This window comes from Rhinopithecus bieti, unplaced genomic scaffold, assembly GCF_001698545.2.
Source record: "Rhinopithecus bieti isolate Rb0 unplaced genomic scaffold, ASM169854v2 scaffold_7681, whole genome shotgun sequence".
Taxonomy (NCBI): Eukaryota; Metazoa; Chordata; class Mammalia; order Primates; family Cercopithecidae; genus Rhinopithecus; species Rhinopithecus bieti.
This window is the reverse complement of record NW_016806571.1, coordinates 5,754,830-5,774,084: the sequence shown is the minus strand read 5'-3', so window position 1 is coordinate 5,774,084 and position 19,255 is coordinate 5,754,830. Positions and strand designations below refer to the sequence as shown.

The window sequence follows — 19,255 nt, the reverse complement described above, 5'->3', positions numbered from 1 at the left end:
TTTTCTTAATCCAGTCTGTCACAGATGGACATTTGGGTTGATTCCAAGTCTTTGCTATTGTGAATAGTGCCGCAATAAACATACGTGTGCATGTGTCTTTGTAGTAGAATAATTTATAATCCTTTGGGTATATACCCAGTAGTGGGATGGCTGGGTCATATGGTACATCTAGTTCTAGATCCTTGAGGAATTGCCATACTGTTTTCCATAATGGTTGAACTAGTTTACAATCCCACCAACAGTGTAAAAGTGTTCCTATTTCTCCACATCCTCTCCAACACCTGTTGTTTCCAGAGTTTATCTTTGCTATCTGTGAGATACCTTTGTATCTAGTATTTTCCATTTATCTGAAAATCTCGAGTTCCTTAATGAAACTCACCTCCCTAAATGAAGAGTCTGAGTTTAGAAAGAGGTGGCCTCATTGGATGGATCACAGCACATCACATATTCCTATTAACTTTATGTGTGTCCTTTACTTAAGCTATCTCAAATCCTTTTTTTTCCAGAAATGATTTGATTTAAATAAATTGAATAAATAAAAGATTACATATATTACATATATTCTCTAAAACTACATTTCTCAAACTGAGACACATTGAAGAGTCCTTTTTTCTCAAATATTAATAATATATATTTTTTTAAAATATAGGTATATTATAGAATCAAATATAAAATTTTCATGAATTTTTAAGATAAAACCCAGAAACTTCAAAGAAATTCCACATTTGCCACAGGAACTAGTTTAGACTACACTCCCAGGTTCTAAGGGTATATACTCATGCCCTTCTGCAAGGCATACTTCAGAAAAAATCCAAGAAATCTAGGCATTCTGTTCCACTCCATGGGTGATGAAATACCCCTTCATTCAGAACCACATGTAAGCTAGTCAGGTTATTAGTGATTGTGCTCTGAGCACTTCAAGAAGGGGAAAAATGTCTGAACTGAATCCAAGAATTAACCCAAAATCTGTTAACAAGTGAGTGAAAAATCTTTCAGAGGCAAGCTACACTCAGAGAAATGTCTGCTGGGGATCAGGCCTTGTAGTTAATCTGTTTAGTGGTTTAATCAGACAACAATAAACATCAAGTGCAATCTCCAGAACTATTTGGACATCACCCAGCTAGTGGAGAGTACACTCTGGTTGCTTATCTGGGCTTGCTCAGCCCACTGATCCATGAAGAAGCCCTGGGTAGTCTACCCAAAGCCGTAGATGAACTATCACTAAAGAAAAGGTATTCCCCTAGATTTGCAATCTTTCATTTAGATCTAGTGCTTTGATTTTTTGGCTGTTCTTTTTCAGCTAATTTCTCAAAACATTTGTGATAACTTCACTCAGGGACTAAACATCTTAAAAGTGGTGTTATAATACCAGGTCTGACACAGAATTATATAAATCTAGGTCAATTTACTCAATATTAAAATAGAAGAGTCGAATAAAATGAATCTTAAGATCCTTTCTAGCATTTAAATTCTACACTTACACAATACTTGCCAATATTAAAGATATGTGCTATGAATTTTAAATGCAATTTCAAAAAAAGAAGTTGTAAACATGACTTTTTTATTCTTTCCATTACGCTGTTTCTTCTTGCATCACCCTAGCTCAAAGCCCTTTCTCCCTCCACTGAAATTTTACAACCATCCTCAATTCTGGTCTTCGATCTCTCCTTATTCCATTATATTGACCACATTGCCATTAGATGATTCTCCCTTCATCATTTCCTTCAATGGCTCCTAGCCCAGCATTCAATGTGCTCCACAGTCTTCTCCCAATTTACCTTTCTAACCTTGTCTATCCCTTCCTTATACTGACTTACATTTCAGCAAACCTGTCAGTGCCTTCTGAAATACATTAGACAAATCCTAGCTTCTTCCAGTGTGCTTATGTCATTCCCCCAATGTGCTTATGTCATTCCCCCACCTGAAATACTCTCTGTCATACCTCCCACTTTTGTTCCATTCTTCAAGAATGACCACAAGTCTCGCCTCAACTACAAAGCTTTTTCTGACCACCTTCTTTGAATTCCTGAGGCACTTCCTGTAATACATCTTTGGCATCCGGCATATGCTACCCTCCTCTGGGCAGATTTAATACAGAAGAGGTCTGTGGTAAAATTTCTGTGTCATTTTTTTTTCCACGTAAGACTCTCAGCTTTAATACAAGGTGAATATATAACACACAGCAACTAAAGGGGCCATATTGAACTCAGATTTTTTTTTAATTAAAAAAATTACAGCTCATGTGCAATTATTAGAAACTTCACCACAAATCCACCTTACTCTTGCCAACAATATTTTTATAGCTATGTTCTAATGTTTGAGCCAATACTTTAGGTTTGGGTTACTACTTCCTGTTTAATACCTTTAAAGGGCAAGAGTTCAAAGTCAGTCATCAAAACTTTTTTTTTTTTTTTTTTTTTTTTTTGGAGACAGAGTCTTGCTGTGTCACCCAGGCTGGAGTGCAGTGGCCAGATCTCAGCTCACTGCAAGCTCCACCTCCCGGGTTCACACCATTCTCCTGCCTCAGCCTCCCGAGTAGCTGGGACTACAGGCGCCGCCACCTCGCCCGGCTAGTTTTTTGTATTTTAGTAGAGACGGGGTTTCACCGTGTTAGCCAGGATGGTCTCGATCTCCTGACCTCGTGATCCGCCCGTCTCGGCCTCCCAAAGTGCTGGGATTACAGGCTTGAGCCACCGCGCCCGGCCTAAAACTTTTAATTATAAAACTTGAACAAGACAAAAAATTTCCAGAAAACAAAACTAAGAGTATAGTTTTGAATAACAATAAAACCTCTTCTAGTATAGGTATCACACCAAACTCAAATTTGAGAAGAAATAAAAAGAGACATTTTGTCTGGTCAGAACCATTTAAACAAAATGGCACATTTTTCTCCATCTGCCATGCAAAACACACAACTTTTACTAAAGCACATGTGCTCCAACAAGTACCACCACCCTTTCCCTAATGGTGACTATTTCTGCTTTAATTCCAGAAACATTTTATTTCAACTATAAAGTTTCTGGTGTTGCTTGATAAAGAACACTCAATCTGGTCTTCACCCTTCTGATAATAATACTGAGATACTGAGATAATGCGGATACAAGTCCAAATTTGCCACTTTCACTCTATATAAAAACGCCTTCTTGAAGAGCCAAGAAACACTCTCCTAACGAGGCCTGTAATGAAGTGTTAGTAAACATTAGAAAATTGATTGCAGGCATGAAATACTATGTTAAAACAAAGAAAATGTTTTCAATATTTCTCTTTAAACTGAAGTAAAAATAATTCAACCAATATGCTAGAGACTTTCATTAATTAGAAATACCCTAAAAGTAAACAGCCATGAAAAAAAAAATCTCTTATTTAACTATTTTGGCACATAAAGAGTTCCATCTATTTCACAGGACAGAGAAAAGAGGGGTGGGAAAAATGCAGATGTGTGACAAATCTATCTATTAAGCAATTGCTGAAAGCCAATTTTGTTTTCCTTTCACCAAAGAAAGATCATTCAAGCAAGTCTGCAGGACTCACCTGCAAAGCTGAGGGGTCTGGCAGGAATTCAACATCCTCTCCAAAGATAAAATCGGGAGGCAGTTCTGGGTATTGGGCATTGAAAATGATATCCCCTGAAATAAAAGAAAATGACAGGTCCTTTTATTTCCTTTCTAAGTATGAATATTCTGAAGACTGTATCAGAAAACTTCTAAAACAAATTTACATTAGTTTCAGAAAACATTTGAAAAGCACTTTCTGGATGCTTACAATTTAACTAATAAACTAATATCTTTTTTTCTTTTTGGAGACAGGATCTCACTTTGTCACCCAGACTGGAGTACAAAGGTGTCATCTTGACTCACTGCAGCCTCGACCTTCCAGGCTCAAGGGATTCTCCCATCACAGCCCCCCAAGGAGCTGAGACTACAGGAACATGCCACCATGCCCAGCTAATTTTTGTATTTTTATTAGAGATGGGGTTTCGCCATGTTGTGCAGGCTGGTCTCAAACTCCTGAGCTTAAGCGATCAATCCACCTCAGCCTCCCAAAGCGCTGGAATTATAGGTGCAAGCCACTATCCCAGGTCTGCTATCCTTTTTTAATTTAACATCTACAACATGCAATCAAAAAAGCTTTATCTCCAAGTACACTATGAATGTAAATATCCAAGTAGAAAAGTAGAAGCAGCCACATCCACAATATGTGCTGATTATTTTTACAGGAAACATTACTGTCCAATCACTGCCTGCTAATTAATAAGCCTTTATGGAGACTGATTCTGTATACACACAGTCCTCGCCTTGCAGAAATTAAACATACATACCTTTGGTATACTGGAAAGAACATTTGGCTTATAGTTCACAAAAACTTAGATTTATATCCACAAGGTCTCTTCATTATTTATTAGCTCAAGTGATCTTGAGCAAGTTTTAATTTCTTTAGACTTCAGTTTCTTCATTAGTAAAAGGGAGATACAATAGTACTAATGTCACAGATTTGTTGTGAGGATAAAAAGAGATGGCATGCCTAGCAGTGTCCAGCATGTAGTAAGTTCTCAACATGTGATAATGGGAGTATTACTGTTGTTTTGATACATAAGACAAATTTACAAAGTCTCATTAGCAATTTTACATTGCAAGTTCTTCTACCTGTTTCTTTTCTGAATCCTTCTGTAGCTCCCTTTTTTTCCTCTGGTCATCCCAAGAATCAGCTCTTATCATTATGCTAATACTAACATGTAAATTAGTTTATCGACCATCTAACACACATACTGAGTTGTAATGTATAAAAATATGTATACTTGTGTACATATACACAACCTCTGTACATGTACGTACATACAGCTTTATCAGTCCAATCATTTTTACTGCTCAAACAATAATATCTATAAAATTACATCCAAATATAAACATTCAAACTTCAGTTCTCATTTGAGTCCTTAAATCTCTATGCACTAGGCATTTCAATGTCAAACTCAGCAAGTCTAAAACGTTATCATGACTGTCCCTTTTCTCACTCCCCTCATTCCCTGATTCCATGCTAAAACTTCAGTGTCATCTTCAACTTTTCATACACACTGTATACTCTTAGAAAACAAGTCATCTCAATTTTCCTCCAAAATGTCACTCAGATGGATTTTCCTACTGTTAACAGCCCCTTCCAGGCCCAGATCACCTAGTCCATACATTCACTCATCCACTGAATAAATATTTGAACTTTGCCATAGGCACTATGGTAGGCTCTAAAGATCAAACAAACAAACCAACCCTGCTATTAAAAGCTGACAGACTAAAGAAGTTCAATCATTATCATATCTTTTAAAATGGTCTCCTAATACAAGCTACCCTCCAGTCCATAATACATATTATCATCAAGTAAATATTCTTAATGTGCTATTTTGTCCCAACACTTCCTAACTCAAGAAACTTAAATGATACTCTAATACCAAATGGAGTAAAAGCAAACATTTCAAACTGATATCCACCCTTCTCTTTATCTACAAGCCTGTCTTTTCTTCCAGTCAATATGATCTGCTCAATGCCCTCCAAATACTATGACACCAACTACTATAATATCTCTCTCCTTGCTCAGGTCTTACCATCCTTTATGAACCCACTAAATTGTCTCTTGTATGAAGCCTACCCTAATAAATCCAGAACACACAGATCATTGTTACTTCTGAAATTAAAATCCTGATTAGTTATGCTATTCACCTGAGTATTTAGTTGTAGTCTTATATTGTTTTATTGCTCTATTAATTTTAAAAAATCATAATAAACACAAGCTACCTGTGAGATACTGTGACATGCTGTGTCAATACAAAGATAATTATCCTCAAGGAGCTCATGTTTAGTGAGGGATATAAGACATAGACCCAGAACCACAAATACACAGCAATACAAGGTAAGTACATACAATTGAACTTCCTAATTAAATTGTAAGCATCCAGAGAACAGACATGTTTTTATACTTGTTTAATGTTTCTGACAGGGCAGAGTATAGTACAAATAGAATATATTCAATAAACACTCAATAAATTAAAGAAATTCCATTCTCTGAACTGAATGTCTTAAGTGATGAAAAAAGTCTTCAGTGAAGAATAAGGCATAGCAACAAACATATGAAAAAATGCTCAACATCACTCACTATCAGGGAAATGCAAATCAAAACCACAATACGGTTATCACGTTACTCATGCAAGAACGGCCATAATTAAAAGAATCAAAAAAATATTAATAATAGATGTTGGCGGGGATGTGGTGAAAGGGGACACTTTTACACTGCTGGCGGGAATGTAAACTCGTACAACCACTATGGAAAACAGTGTGGAGATTCCTTAAAAGAACTAAAAGTAGAAATACCATTTGATCCACAACCCCACCACTGGGTATCTACCTGGAGGAAAAGGAGTCATTATACAAAAAAGATACTTGCATACGCATGTTTATAGCAGCACAATTCACAATTGCAAAACTATGGAACCAGCCCAAATGCCCATCAGTCAACAAGTGGATAAAGAAATTGTAATTACACACATACACACACACACACACACACACACACACACCATGGAATACTACTTAGCCATAAAAAGGAACAAAATAATGGCATTTGCAGCAACCTGGATGGAATTGGAGACCATTATTCTAAGTGAGGTAACTCAGGAATGGAAAACCAAACACTGTATGTTCTCACACATAAGTGGGAGCTAAGCTTTGAAGACACAAAGGCATAAGAATGATGTAATGGACTTTGGGGACTTGAGGGAAAGGGTGGAAGGAGGTGAGGGACAAAAGACTACATACTGAGTACAGTCTATACTGCTCCGGTGATGGGTGCACCTAAATCTCAGAAATCACCACTAAAGAACTTATTCATGTAACCAAACACCACCTGTTCCCCAAAAACCTACTGGAATAAAAAATAAAAATAAAATAAAATGTGAGAAATGCAACACACATAACAAACTAAAATAAAATATATTTTATTTAAAAAAAGAAGAAGGCATAGCAAAGTCACTCCTGGAGCTTTCTGTAGGGAAGAAATTTAAACAAGAAAATGTATCCTTCAAAAGACAGGTATAAAATTAAATTAGCAAAAGTAGTACAACCACCATCTCTCACCCTACCCACTATCATCATCTCAGACGATCAACTGTATCTGCAATAAATTATAATTCAAAAGTTAATGCCTAACTATAAGGCATTAACTGAGGCCTTGGCTGAAAAGCACAAGTAGAGATAATATGAATGTCCTGATTACTCATTCTTTCAAATATACGCAGCAAGCATATTCTTTAGGAAGGAACATACTTTAGAGATCTGTTTGTAAAAGTCCTATAGTTGGCTTACTTTACTTACTTTAGGAAAAAAAATCAAAAAGTTAACAGAGCAAAGATATCACGGTTTTGAAAATGCCAATCTAGGATCTATTGTGCCTTGACATTCTAAAATAAATAACATGCTAAATTCCAATAAAAGAAATTTTATCACTTTTGCTACTATAGAAGAATGGCTGCATTTTCAAGTTCACAAAGGAACACTGTTAGTAATAAATATTTCCAAACTGGTAAACATTGAAAAAATCTACTTAAAGGATATCCATTCTGGTTGATTCTATTCAACATTATACTAGAGGCTCTAGCAAGAACAATTTGGCAAAAAAAAAAAAAAAAAGATACAAAATGTATCTACAGTGAAAAAAAGCAAAACTATCTCTACTCACAGATGACATAAATCTTGCATGTAAAAAATCCTAATGAATCCACACAAACAAACAATGAGAACTAATACACAGCTTCAGCAAGGTTGCCAGATACAAGATAAACGTACAAAAATCAACTGCATTTCTGTACAACAGTAATTAACGATCCAAAAATAATTTTTTTAAATTCCATTTACAATGAGATCAAAAAGAACAAAATACTTAGAAATAAACTTAACAAAAGAAGTATAAGAAGTGTACACTAACAACTATACAACATTGTTGGAAGAAATTAAAGAAGGCCTAAATAAATGGAAAGACATCTCAAGTTTGTCTACTAGAAGACTTACTATTGTTAAAATGGCAACACAACCCAAGTTGATCTGTAGATCCCATGCAATCCCTACCAAAGCCCTAGCTGGACTCTTTGGAGAAATTGACAAGCCAATCCTAAAAATCATATGAAAATGCAAGGGATCCAAATAGCCAAAGAAATATTTAAAAGTAATTTGCAGGCCTTCTCAATTATAAAAGTTGTTACAAGCTACAGCAATGAAGACAATGTTGTGCTGGAATACGGATAGGAATACAGATCAATGGAATAGAATTCAGAGTCCATAAATAAACCTTCAAATTTATGGCCAACTGATTTTTGACAAGGGTGCCAAGACAATTCATTGGGGCAAAAAAGTATTTTCATCATCTCACACTCATTAGAAGAGCTACTATCAAACAAAAAAATAACAAGGGTGGGTGAGGACATAAAGAAATTGGAACCTCTTGAAAGTGCTAGTGGGAATGTAAAATGGTACAGCCACTATGAAAACACAGTGGTGATTCCACACACAAAAATTAAAAATTAACATATGATCCAGAGATCTACTTCTGGGAATATACCCTAAGTAACTAAAAGGAGATTATCAGAGATATTTGCACACATCTGTTCACAGTGACATGATTCACAATAGCCAATGAGTAGAAGCAACCCAATTGTCTACAAACAGATGAATGGATGAACCACATGTGACATATGTGTGTGTGTGTCTGTGTGCATACATATAATGAAATATTATTCAGCCTTGAAAGGAGAAAAATTTTAAAACATGCAACAACATGAATGAATATTGGAGACATCAAGTAAAATAGTCACAAAAAGACAAATACTATAATGACTCCACTTATATGAAACACCTGAAGTAGTGTTTCATGTAAGTAACTACTGAAGTGTACACTTAAAAAATGGTTAATATGGTAAATTTTGTTAAGTATATTTTATCCCAATTAAATGGGTTTTTAAAGCATCTTTTCAACAAATGGTGATAGGACAATTGGAAAGCCATAGACAAAAGAATGAAGTTGGGCCCATACCTCATATCACGCAAAAATTAACTCAAAATGAATCAAAGACCTAAGTGTAACAGCAAAAAACTACAAGATTCTTCAAGGAAACATAAGAATAAATCTTTATAACTTTGGGCTAGACAATGCTTTCTCAGACATGAAACCAAAATCAAGCAACAACAACAAAAATAGATAAATTAAACTTCATCAAAATTAAAATTTTGGCCTTCAAAGGACACTACCCAGAAAGTGAAGACAATCCACAGGGAGATAATTTTGTGAATCACATAGCTAATAAAGGACTCGTACCCAGAACAAAGAAATCTCACAGTTCAACAATATAAAGGCAAATGCTCCAGTTTTAAAATGGGCAAAGGGTCTGAACAGACATGTCTCCAAGAAGATATATAAATGTCAACTAAGTACATAGAAAGATGTTCAAGATCATTAGCCAACAGGGAAGTGCAATGAAAATCACAGTAAGATAGCTCTTAATTACGTACTTGGATGGCTATAATCAAAAAGACATATAATAACAAGTGTTTATGAGAATATGAAGAAACTGGAACACTTACACATTGCTGGTGTGAATGCAAAATGGTACAGTCGCTTTTGAAAACAGTCTGGCAGTTCCTCGAGAGGTTAAACATAGAGCTACCATCTGACCCTACAAATCCACTCGTAGGCATATATATGCCCAACAGGCATATATATACCCAACAGAAGTGAAGACATGTCCACACAAAAACTTGCACATTGTTTGTACCACATTATTCACAATTGCCAAAAAGTGGCAACAACTAATGTCAGTCAACTGATGAATGAATAAATTGTGACATTATACATATAATGGAATATTATTCAAATTTAAAAGAAAGTACTGATATAACGCTCCAATGTGGATAAGCCTTGAAAACATTAAGCTAAGTGAAAAGAGTCAGACACAAAAGGCTACTTATTGTATTATTATTGTATGACTCTATTTATATGAAATGTCTAGAATATGAAAATCCATAGAGACAGAAAGTAGATTAATGGTTGCCAGACAATGGGGAACGGGAGAATGAGAAATGACTGCTAACTGACACAAGCTTTCTTTTTGTGATGATAAATATTTTCTGAAATTAGTGTTGATGGTTATACAACTTTGTGACTGTTTTATAAAAGCCACTGAACTGTACATTTTAGAGGGTAAATTAAAGCTGTTTTGTTTTAATCTCATGCAAAAAATTGTCCCACTTTAAAGAAATCTGATCTTAAATAAATTACAAAGTGTTCACTGAATAGTTGTGGCATAGTTACTTTTTATAAATAAAATCATATTAAAAATGCAATGTGAAGAGTTTCTGCATTTAAAAGAACTCTGCAATGAGCCCTTTATAAAAGTAAAGAATGCTTTTTAAGATAAATACTTGCAAATATCTTTATTTTTAAGGAACTTTACAAAATGTGTCTTTTAATGGACATGACTGGATAATATTAAAGACAGACTTTTTAAATTTTTAACTATTATAGATATATAATGCTGTACTTATTTATGGGGTACATGTGATATTCTAATACAAGCACATAATGTATAAAAATCAAATTAAGGAAATTGAGATATCCATCACCCCAAGCACTTATCATTTCTTTGTGTTAAGAAAATTCCAATTCCACTCTTTATTTTGAAATACACAATAAATTATTGTTAACTATAGTCACATAATTGTGCTGCCAAACACTAGATCTTATTACTTCCATAGCTGATTTTTCAATAAATTTTAAGGCAACAAACCAGTATTTGGATATACAATAAGGTTTTTTGTTTTTGTTTTGTTTTAAGGAAAAGATATGTACTAAAAGGGGAGGGAGTTTACTACATTATATATAATAAAACATTACATAAATATTTTTCAAAACAAAGAAGTGACTTAAAATAGCTTTCAGAATCTCACATAGTTACATTCCAGAATTTCTCAGGCTCTTACCTTCAACCTCAGAGAAGTCTGAAACACTTTGCCTCAATACTCTACAGCCTCTTTGAAATAAACTGTGGCATTGTTCTCTTGCTATGGAGAACAGTCAGTAAATCAGTCAAGAACATTTATTAAAAACCCACAACGCACAGATGTGCATACTGGACACCTGGGGAGTTATACAGGAAGTAGAAAACAGTACCTGACCTCAAGGCAGAGACAGTAGAGAAAAGACCAACACAAATCATATAGAAGAGCAATAACATCACATTTCCTTTATTTCACCCTGGAGCAGATGATATGAACACAGAGTACAGATTATTTGGACACTGCTTACTCCAACTTTTCATTAAATGGAAGAGTACGCAGGAGAACAAAGAAATAAAAGTAGGATCAGAGGTGCTATAAGGTGAGGATTAAAAAAAAGGAAGAAGTGTTACAACCACCTAACAACAAAATAATAGTTTCAAGTCTTATTTTTCATTACTCTCTGAAACTTGCCAGGCTATAATAGTGGGAGCAACGGGGGCAGAAGCTCCTTCCTTTCAAAATGCACATCAACAGTGCTTCATAATACGACACATACATGAAATCACAGAAATGTTAAATACAAAGTAGATTTTATTTACACTCTTGTGCCTTAGTAGCCGACAATTTTTAGAAGGTATCAGCATGATCTCAGGAAGGCCCAGTTACCAGATATGCAGAGTGGACCATATGTCCTACTCCCTAATTACAGAAGGAACACAGCCTGTCCACGGGCTCCTTTCCTTATTCTTCACCAGTGAAATATTATTATACTATTTTGTCTATCAGCTTCAATAACTGCCAGGAAAACATAATTTCTAAGAAACAATTCACATGAACAGACACTTCTCAAAAGAAGACATACACATGGCCAACAAACATGAAAAGTGTTTAGTATCACTGATATGGTTTAGCTCTGTGTTCCCACCCAAATCTCATCTTAAATTGTACTCCCAGAATTCCCATGTGTTGTGGGAGGGACCCGGTGGGAGATAATTGAATCACGGAGGGAATTTTCTCCCTACTGCTCTCGTGATAGTAAGTCTCATGAGATCTAATGGTTTTATAAAGAGAAGTTTCCCTGCATAAGCTCGCTCACTCTCTCTTTCTCTCTCTCTTTCTCCCTCCCTCTCTCTTTGTCTCTCTCTCTCTCTCTCTCTCTCTCTCTCTCTCTCTCTGCCTGCTGCAATCCATGTAAGACATGACTTGTTCCTCCTTGTCTTCCACCACGATTGTGAGGCCCCCCCAGCCATGGTCCATTAAACCTCTTTCTTTTCTAAATTGCCCAGTTTCAGGTTTGTCTTTATCAGCAGCTTGAAAACAGACTAATACAATCACTAATCATTAGAGAAACAGATATCAAAACCACAATGAGATACCATCTCACGTCAGTCAGAATGGCTATTACTAAAAAGTCAAAAAATAACAAATGCTGGCGAGGCTGCACAGAAAAGGAAATGCTTACACACTGCTGGTGGGAATATAAACTCATTCAGCCACTGTGGAAAGCAGTTTGGAGATTTCTCAAAGAACTTAAAATAGAGCTACCATTCAACCCTGCAATCCCATTACTGTGTATATACCCGAAAGAATATAAATCATTCTATGAAAAAAACGCATATACTCATATGTTCATCGCAGCACTATTCTCAATAGCAAAGACTTGGAATCATCCTAGATGCCCATCAAGAATGAATCTGATAAAGAAAAAGTGGTACATAGGCCAGGCGCAGTGGCTCACACCTGTAATCTCAGCACTTTGGGAGGCCAAGGCGGGTGGATCACCTGAGGTAAAGAGTTCGAGACCAGCCTGGCCAACATGGCAAAACCATGTCTCTACTAAACAAAAAATATAAAAATTGGCTGGGCATGGTGGTGCATGCCTGTAGTCTCAGCTACTTGGGAGGCTGAGGCAGGAGAATTGCTTGAATCTAGGGGGTGGAGGTTGCAGTCAGCCGAGATTGTGCTGCTGCACTCCAGCCTGGGCAACAGAGTGAGACTCCGGCTCAAAAAAAAAAAAGAAAAAAAGAAAACGTGGTACATATACACCATGGAATACTACACAGTCATAAAAAAGGATGAGATCATGCAGCAATATGGATGTAGTTGGAGGCTATTATTCTACCAAACTAACCAGGAACAGAAAACCAAATACCACATGTTCTCACCTATAAGTGGAAGCTAAACGTTGGAGTATACGTGGACACAAGGAGGAGAATAATAGACACTGGGGCCTACTTGAGGGTGGAGGGTGAGAGGAAGGTGATGGTCAAAAACCTACCAATTGGGTACTTTGCTCACTATCTAGGTGACTAAAACTTTTCTACACCAAACCTAGTGACATGCAATTTACCCATGTAACAATCCTGCATATGTACCCCAGGAATCTAAAATGAAAGTTGAAGAAGAAAAAAAGAAAAAAAAAAGGTAAATGACTGGTTTTCTGCCAATGATAGATTATTCTTATCAGTTGCTGCATTAAATGATTACTTACTGAATCGCCAAGTATGGGAAGTGAGAATCAGACAAGAACTTTGTGGAAACGCCAGTTTGAAGGAGATTCTCAATAAAAAGTAAGTTCAAGCAATAGAGTTTGTGTCCATCCATTTTTGCATCACTATAAAGAAATAACTGAGGGCTGGATAATTTATAGAAAGAGGTTTAATTGGCTCACAGTTCTGCAGGCTGTACAGGAAGCATGGTGCCAGCATCTGCTTCTGGCAAAGACCTCAGCAAGCTTACAATCATGACAGGAGGTGAAGGGAGAGCAGGCACATCACATGGCGAGAGCGGGAGTGAGAGCAAGAGGAGGTGCCACGCTCTTTTAAACAACCAGATCTCACATGAAGTCAGAGCAAGAACTCATTCATTATCATGAGGACAGCACCACACCATTCATGAGGGATCCACCCCCATGACCCAAACACTTCCCACTAGGCTCATCTCCAACACTGGAGGTCACATTTCAACATGATATTTGGAGATGACACACATCCAAACCATTTCAGAGCTTTATGAAAGACTTTGGAGAGGTGACTCATTTCCAAGAGTTAGCTTTAACCCTTAGTGTGTCCTTACACTGAAATTTAATATCTCTCTGAAAATTCCATTTGCTGGTTCTGAGAACTTTATGGGACAAATTTAATTTCTCTGTAATATCACAGCCCTTCAATTATTTGAAGGCAGTTTTCGTGACCTATCTTTCAACCCCACTAGGAGTCACCTCTTAGACAGGCTTACTATCCCAGTCTCCTTCACTATTCCTCATCTGACTTGTTTCAATTTCCTTTATCATTTAGCTCTCTCCTCTCTGAATATATACCTCCCTTAGAGGATAACACCCAGATCTCAAGATAAGATTCTAGGTGTGTTCTAAAAAGCATAGAAACCAACAAGAAAACCCATGCCTTAATTTATGCATTAAACTTCTATTGGTAAATGGCATTGCAGGTTAAAATAGCTTTTTTGGCAGCCTCATCAGTAGTGATTCCTATTATGCTTCTTATTAACTAAAAGCCCTAATATTTTTATGTATTTACCACTACTAAAGTACATATCCCTCTTCTTCACTGGAACAACTAAATTTCAGAATCCATTTCAAAATTTTAAATTTATCTGTATTATATTTCAATATCGCTAGATTTACCTATTTAAAGTCCATCATGATATTCTTAGATTCTACTCCAATTTTGGGTTGGGACTCCTAACTTCAAATTATAAACATACTAGCTAGGCATCCTCCTGGAAACCTCCCTGTATGGCAATTTATAAACAATAAACAATCTTAGGTGCAATAATTTAAACAATAATATCTAACCAATGATAATATGAACTTAAACATTCATCATGAATTTGTCAAGGAACTTGTCAACTGCCTCAGCAATGTAGGCTGTTGTGCCTACAAATTCAAGGATACCACTAATTATTCCACTGCACAGCATACTTCTCATCTTGAGTGGTAGAGTTTAATTTCCAATATCAAAGAAAAAGACTCCAAGGAATATTACATCTAAGAGTTGGCATATTTACATGAATTAGGCTCTCAAAAAAAAATATTTGTAGAACAAAGGATGGAAGTAGGGGGCAGAGGCTAAACTTAGGTCATTTAAGTTTGCCTCCTCTTCTTAGAAGACTTCCTTCTGCCATATCCCTCTCCTAGACCTCGGACCACACCTAATCCTTCTTTGCACTTCTAATATCTGAAGCAGTGCTATGTAATAGAAATAATAATGCAAGCCACATACGTAATTTTAAACTTATCAGTAGCCACATTCTAAAAGAAAAAAGTGACATAAAAATTATAAACTATTTTTTAACTTTATACTCAGTAAAATTCATCTTTTTCTGTACAGCTGTAAGAGTTGTATAACATGCAGAGATTTGTGTAACCACCACCAAATTAGGATACAGAACAATCCCATCACTCTCCAATATGTCTTCATGCTATCTTTGTGTATTTAAATGTTTCCACCATTCCTTATTCCTGGAAACCTCTGACCTGCTCTTGGCCCCTTCAGTTTTGCATTTTCCAGAATGCCATACAAATGGAATCATATAGTATGTAACCTTTTGAGACTAGCTTCTTCTTTCACTTAGCATAAAGCATTTGAGATTCAGACAAATTGCTGCATGTATCAATAGTTTGCTCCTTTTTAGAGTCTACTAGTATATTCCATTGTATAGATGCACCACAGTTTACATATCCATCTACCCAATAAAAGACATGTAGGTGATTTCCAGCTTGTGATGATTATGAATGATGCTGCTATAAACATATATGTACATGTTTCGTGTGAATGTACATTTATCATTTCTAGATAAATGTTTAAGGATGGAATGCTAGGTCATATGATGAAGTGTATCTTTAACCATAAAACAAACTGCCAACCTTTTTTCCTGAGTGGCTATTACATTTAGCATTCAAACCAACAATGCATGAGAGTTCCAGTTTCTACACATTCTTGCCAACATTTAATATGGTCAACTTTGTTATTATTGTCATTGATTTTAGTCATTCTAACAGGTACGTCATGGCATCTCATCATGATTTTAATCTGCATTTTCCTAATGACTAATAAAGTTAAGCTTCTTTTCATGTGTATATTTGCTAACTGTGTATATTCTTTGGTGGAGTATCTGCTCAAATCTGTTCCTCTTTTTTTTATTGTTGTTGGTTTTCTTATTGTTGACTTTTGAAAGCTATATATTCTTGAAATTTGTTCTCTGTTAGATACATGATTTGCAAGTATTTTCTCTTATTGCTTCTTGTCTTCCTCTTAACAGTCTCTTCAGCAGAGCAAACGTTTTGAGCTTTGGTGAAATCCAATTTATCAGTTTTTTTCTTTTATGGATTATGTTTCTAAGGCTGTATCTAACTCAATGCCCAGCCCAAGTCACAAAGCCTTCCTTCTATGGATACTTCTTGGATTATTATGGTTTGAAATTTTCCATTTAAGAAAGTGATTCACTAATTTTTGAACATGGTTTGAAATACAGGTCAAGGTCCTTTTCTTTTGCATGTAGATGTCCACCTGTTGAGAAGACTCCTTTTGCCACTGAAGTGTCTTTGCATTTTTGTGGAAAATCATTGACCATATTTATATAGATCTATTATTGGACTTTCTATTTTGTTCTATTGATCTATGTCTCTTCTTTTGCCAATACCACACTGCCTTAATAGTAAGTCTTCAAACTGAGTAGGCTGACTCCTCCATTTTTATTGTTCTTTTTCAAAATTGTTTTGGCTATTTTAATTCTTTGCCTTCCTATATAAATTTTAAAATCATCTTGTCAATATCTGCCCAATCCTCCTGGGATTTTGTTGGGGATTATGGTAAATTCTGTACATTAATTTAGGGAAAACTGACTTAGGAAACTAATTAAAACGAATTAGGGAAAACATCTTAACTATGTTGAGTCTTCCCATCCATGAATATATTATATATCTCTGCATTTATTGAGGTCTTCTTCAATTCCTTTATCTACATATAGATACTGAACATACCTTATTGGATTTATAACTATGCATTTTTTTTGGCAGGAAAGTATTATAATTGGTACTACTTTTTAACTTTGTTTCTGATTGTTCATTGCTAGTATAAAGAAATATGACTGATTGTCCTATGCTGTTCTTATATCCTGTAACCTCAAAAAACTCACAAGTTCTAGGATTTTCTGAATATGCCTTGGGATTTTCTACATAGACAATCATATTATATGCAAATTAGGTGGACTTATCTCTTCCTTTCCATTCCATATGCCTTTTATTTCTTTTTCTTTACTTCCTGCAAATTCCAGTACTATGTTATATAGGATTTGGGAAAGTGAACATCTTTGCCTCATTCTCAGTCTTAGAAGAAAAGCATTCAGTCTTTCACCATGTATGATATTAAGCTGTAGGTTCTGTGTAGATATCCTCTATAAGTTTGAGGCTGAGGAAATTCCCTTTTATTCCTATTCAGCTAAGAGTTTTTATCATGAACAGATTTTAAATTTTAGTTTTTTCCGTATCAGTTGATATGATCATACGGTTTATCTTGTATTAGTCTGTTAATATGGAGAATTGCATCAATTGATTTTCCAATGTTGAACTTGGCTTTCATTCCCAGAATAAAACCTGCTTGATTATGATACATTATTTTACTTTTAGACATATATGTGTATGCATTTTATATATGTTGCTGAATTCAATTTGCTAATTTTTTTCAAAAGTTTTACTTCTTTGTTCAAATGAGGCATACTGGCCTATAGTTTGTTTGTTTGTTTTCTTCTACTTTCTTTGACCGGTTTTGATATCAGAAAAACGCCAGCCTCATAAAATAAGATAGAAACTGTTGTATCTTTTTCCATTTCTGGATGATATTGCATAAAGTTGGTGATTTTTTTGTCTTAAATGTTTGGTAGAATTCACCTGAGATAATCTGGGTCTGGCATTTCATTTGTGAAAGATTTTTTTTTAACTATAAACTCAATTTCTTTAACAGATATAGGATTAATCAGATAATCTATTTCTTCCTGAGTGATTTTTGATAGTTTATTTCTTTCAAGGAATGTGTTCATTTCACTTAATTGCCAAATGAATTGGCATAAAGTTAGGTTCAGAGTGAAAGCACTAAACCATCTTCTGTGGACTTGATTCATCCGAATAGTTTTCAAAGCCTTTAAACGCTATTCTGGTTTTCCCAAAGTACACACCACTCAGAGGCTAGTCTGGGCAATGTTCTATGCTGTAGCTCAGTTCTCAAAGATTCTGCTATATTGATTCTGTCTGGTTCCACGTGTGAAGCTCAAGGATAAGCCTGAGACTTCATACACAGATTAAAGGATCCTTTTCTACAGCCCCTCTTCTCTGTGATTTCCCCTGTACTCTGCCTCCCAGTGGCACCTTTTCCTGGTACTCTGGCTTGAAACTGGGAGTTTTCCCCTCCCGCATGTTTTTATGTACTTTCCATTACTGTGTCAATATGGAAGAGAAACCCCAAAACAAAAGAGTCTAAGAGGCTACTGCAAGAGTCCTGTTTCATCACTAGAGCTTTCCCGCCTTAGGGACAGAAGAGTTGGTAGGGAAAAAAAAAAAAATTCCATCCTGAAGGGTCCCCCTTTCTATGTCTTTGACCCGGGAGAGGGTTTTCTTTGGAGAATTTTCTGTCCTTGCCCAGTGCATGGTGCCAGGGTCCAGGATGTCCTAGGATCCAAATCAGGAGACATGGAAAGAAAAGATAAACAAATTTTTTTAAGTCACAAGAAAATGACCTCCATATGGGTTAATCTTTGAGTTTTTATTTCTTCTTAGTATGTCTAATAATTACTTTTCAGAGTCCTCAAGCAGTTCCTACACGTATTCTTCAGGCACTCTACAGTTTTAAATTAAAACCAATGAGAGAGATAGAGTTCAGTTTACTCATTTTCACCAAGAACTGATAATTAAAGCTAATAATTACGACCAGGCACAGTGGCTCATGACTGTAATCCTAGCACTTTGGGAGGCCGAGGTGGGTGGATCACCTGAGGTCAGGAGTTCAAAACCAGCCTGGCCAACATGGTGAAATGCCATCTCTACTAAAAAATACAAAAAACTAGTCGGGCGAGGTGGCGGGCGCCTGTAGTCCCAGCTACTAGGGAGGCTGAGGCAGGAGAATGGTGTAAACCCGGGAGGCGGAGCTTGCAGTGAGCTGAGATCCAGCCACTGCACTCCAGCCCGGGCGACAAAGAGAGACTCCGTCTCAAAAAAA

At 36.0% G+C, this 19,255-nt stretch overlaps 1 protein-coding gene across 5 annotated transcripts in view; it reads right to left on the bottom strand.

The window, feature by feature from the left end:
* BABAM2 (BRISC and BRCA1 A complex member 2) overlaps positions 1-19,255 on the bottom strand; it is a 460,475-nt gene that overhangs the window by 354,578 nt on the left and 86,642 nt on the right. For all 5 annotated transcript variants that reach the window (XR_001886531.1, XM_017876999.1, XM_017876997.1 and 2 more), the window contains exon 4: positions 3,532-3,626. Coding sequence is in view for 4 of the 5 variants with exons in the window: in XM_017876999.1 (XP_017732488.1) it covers positions 3,532-3,626 (95 nt within the window). In the remaining variant the exon portion in view is untranslated. The remainder of the gene's footprint in view (positions 1-3,531; positions 3,627-19,255) is intronic.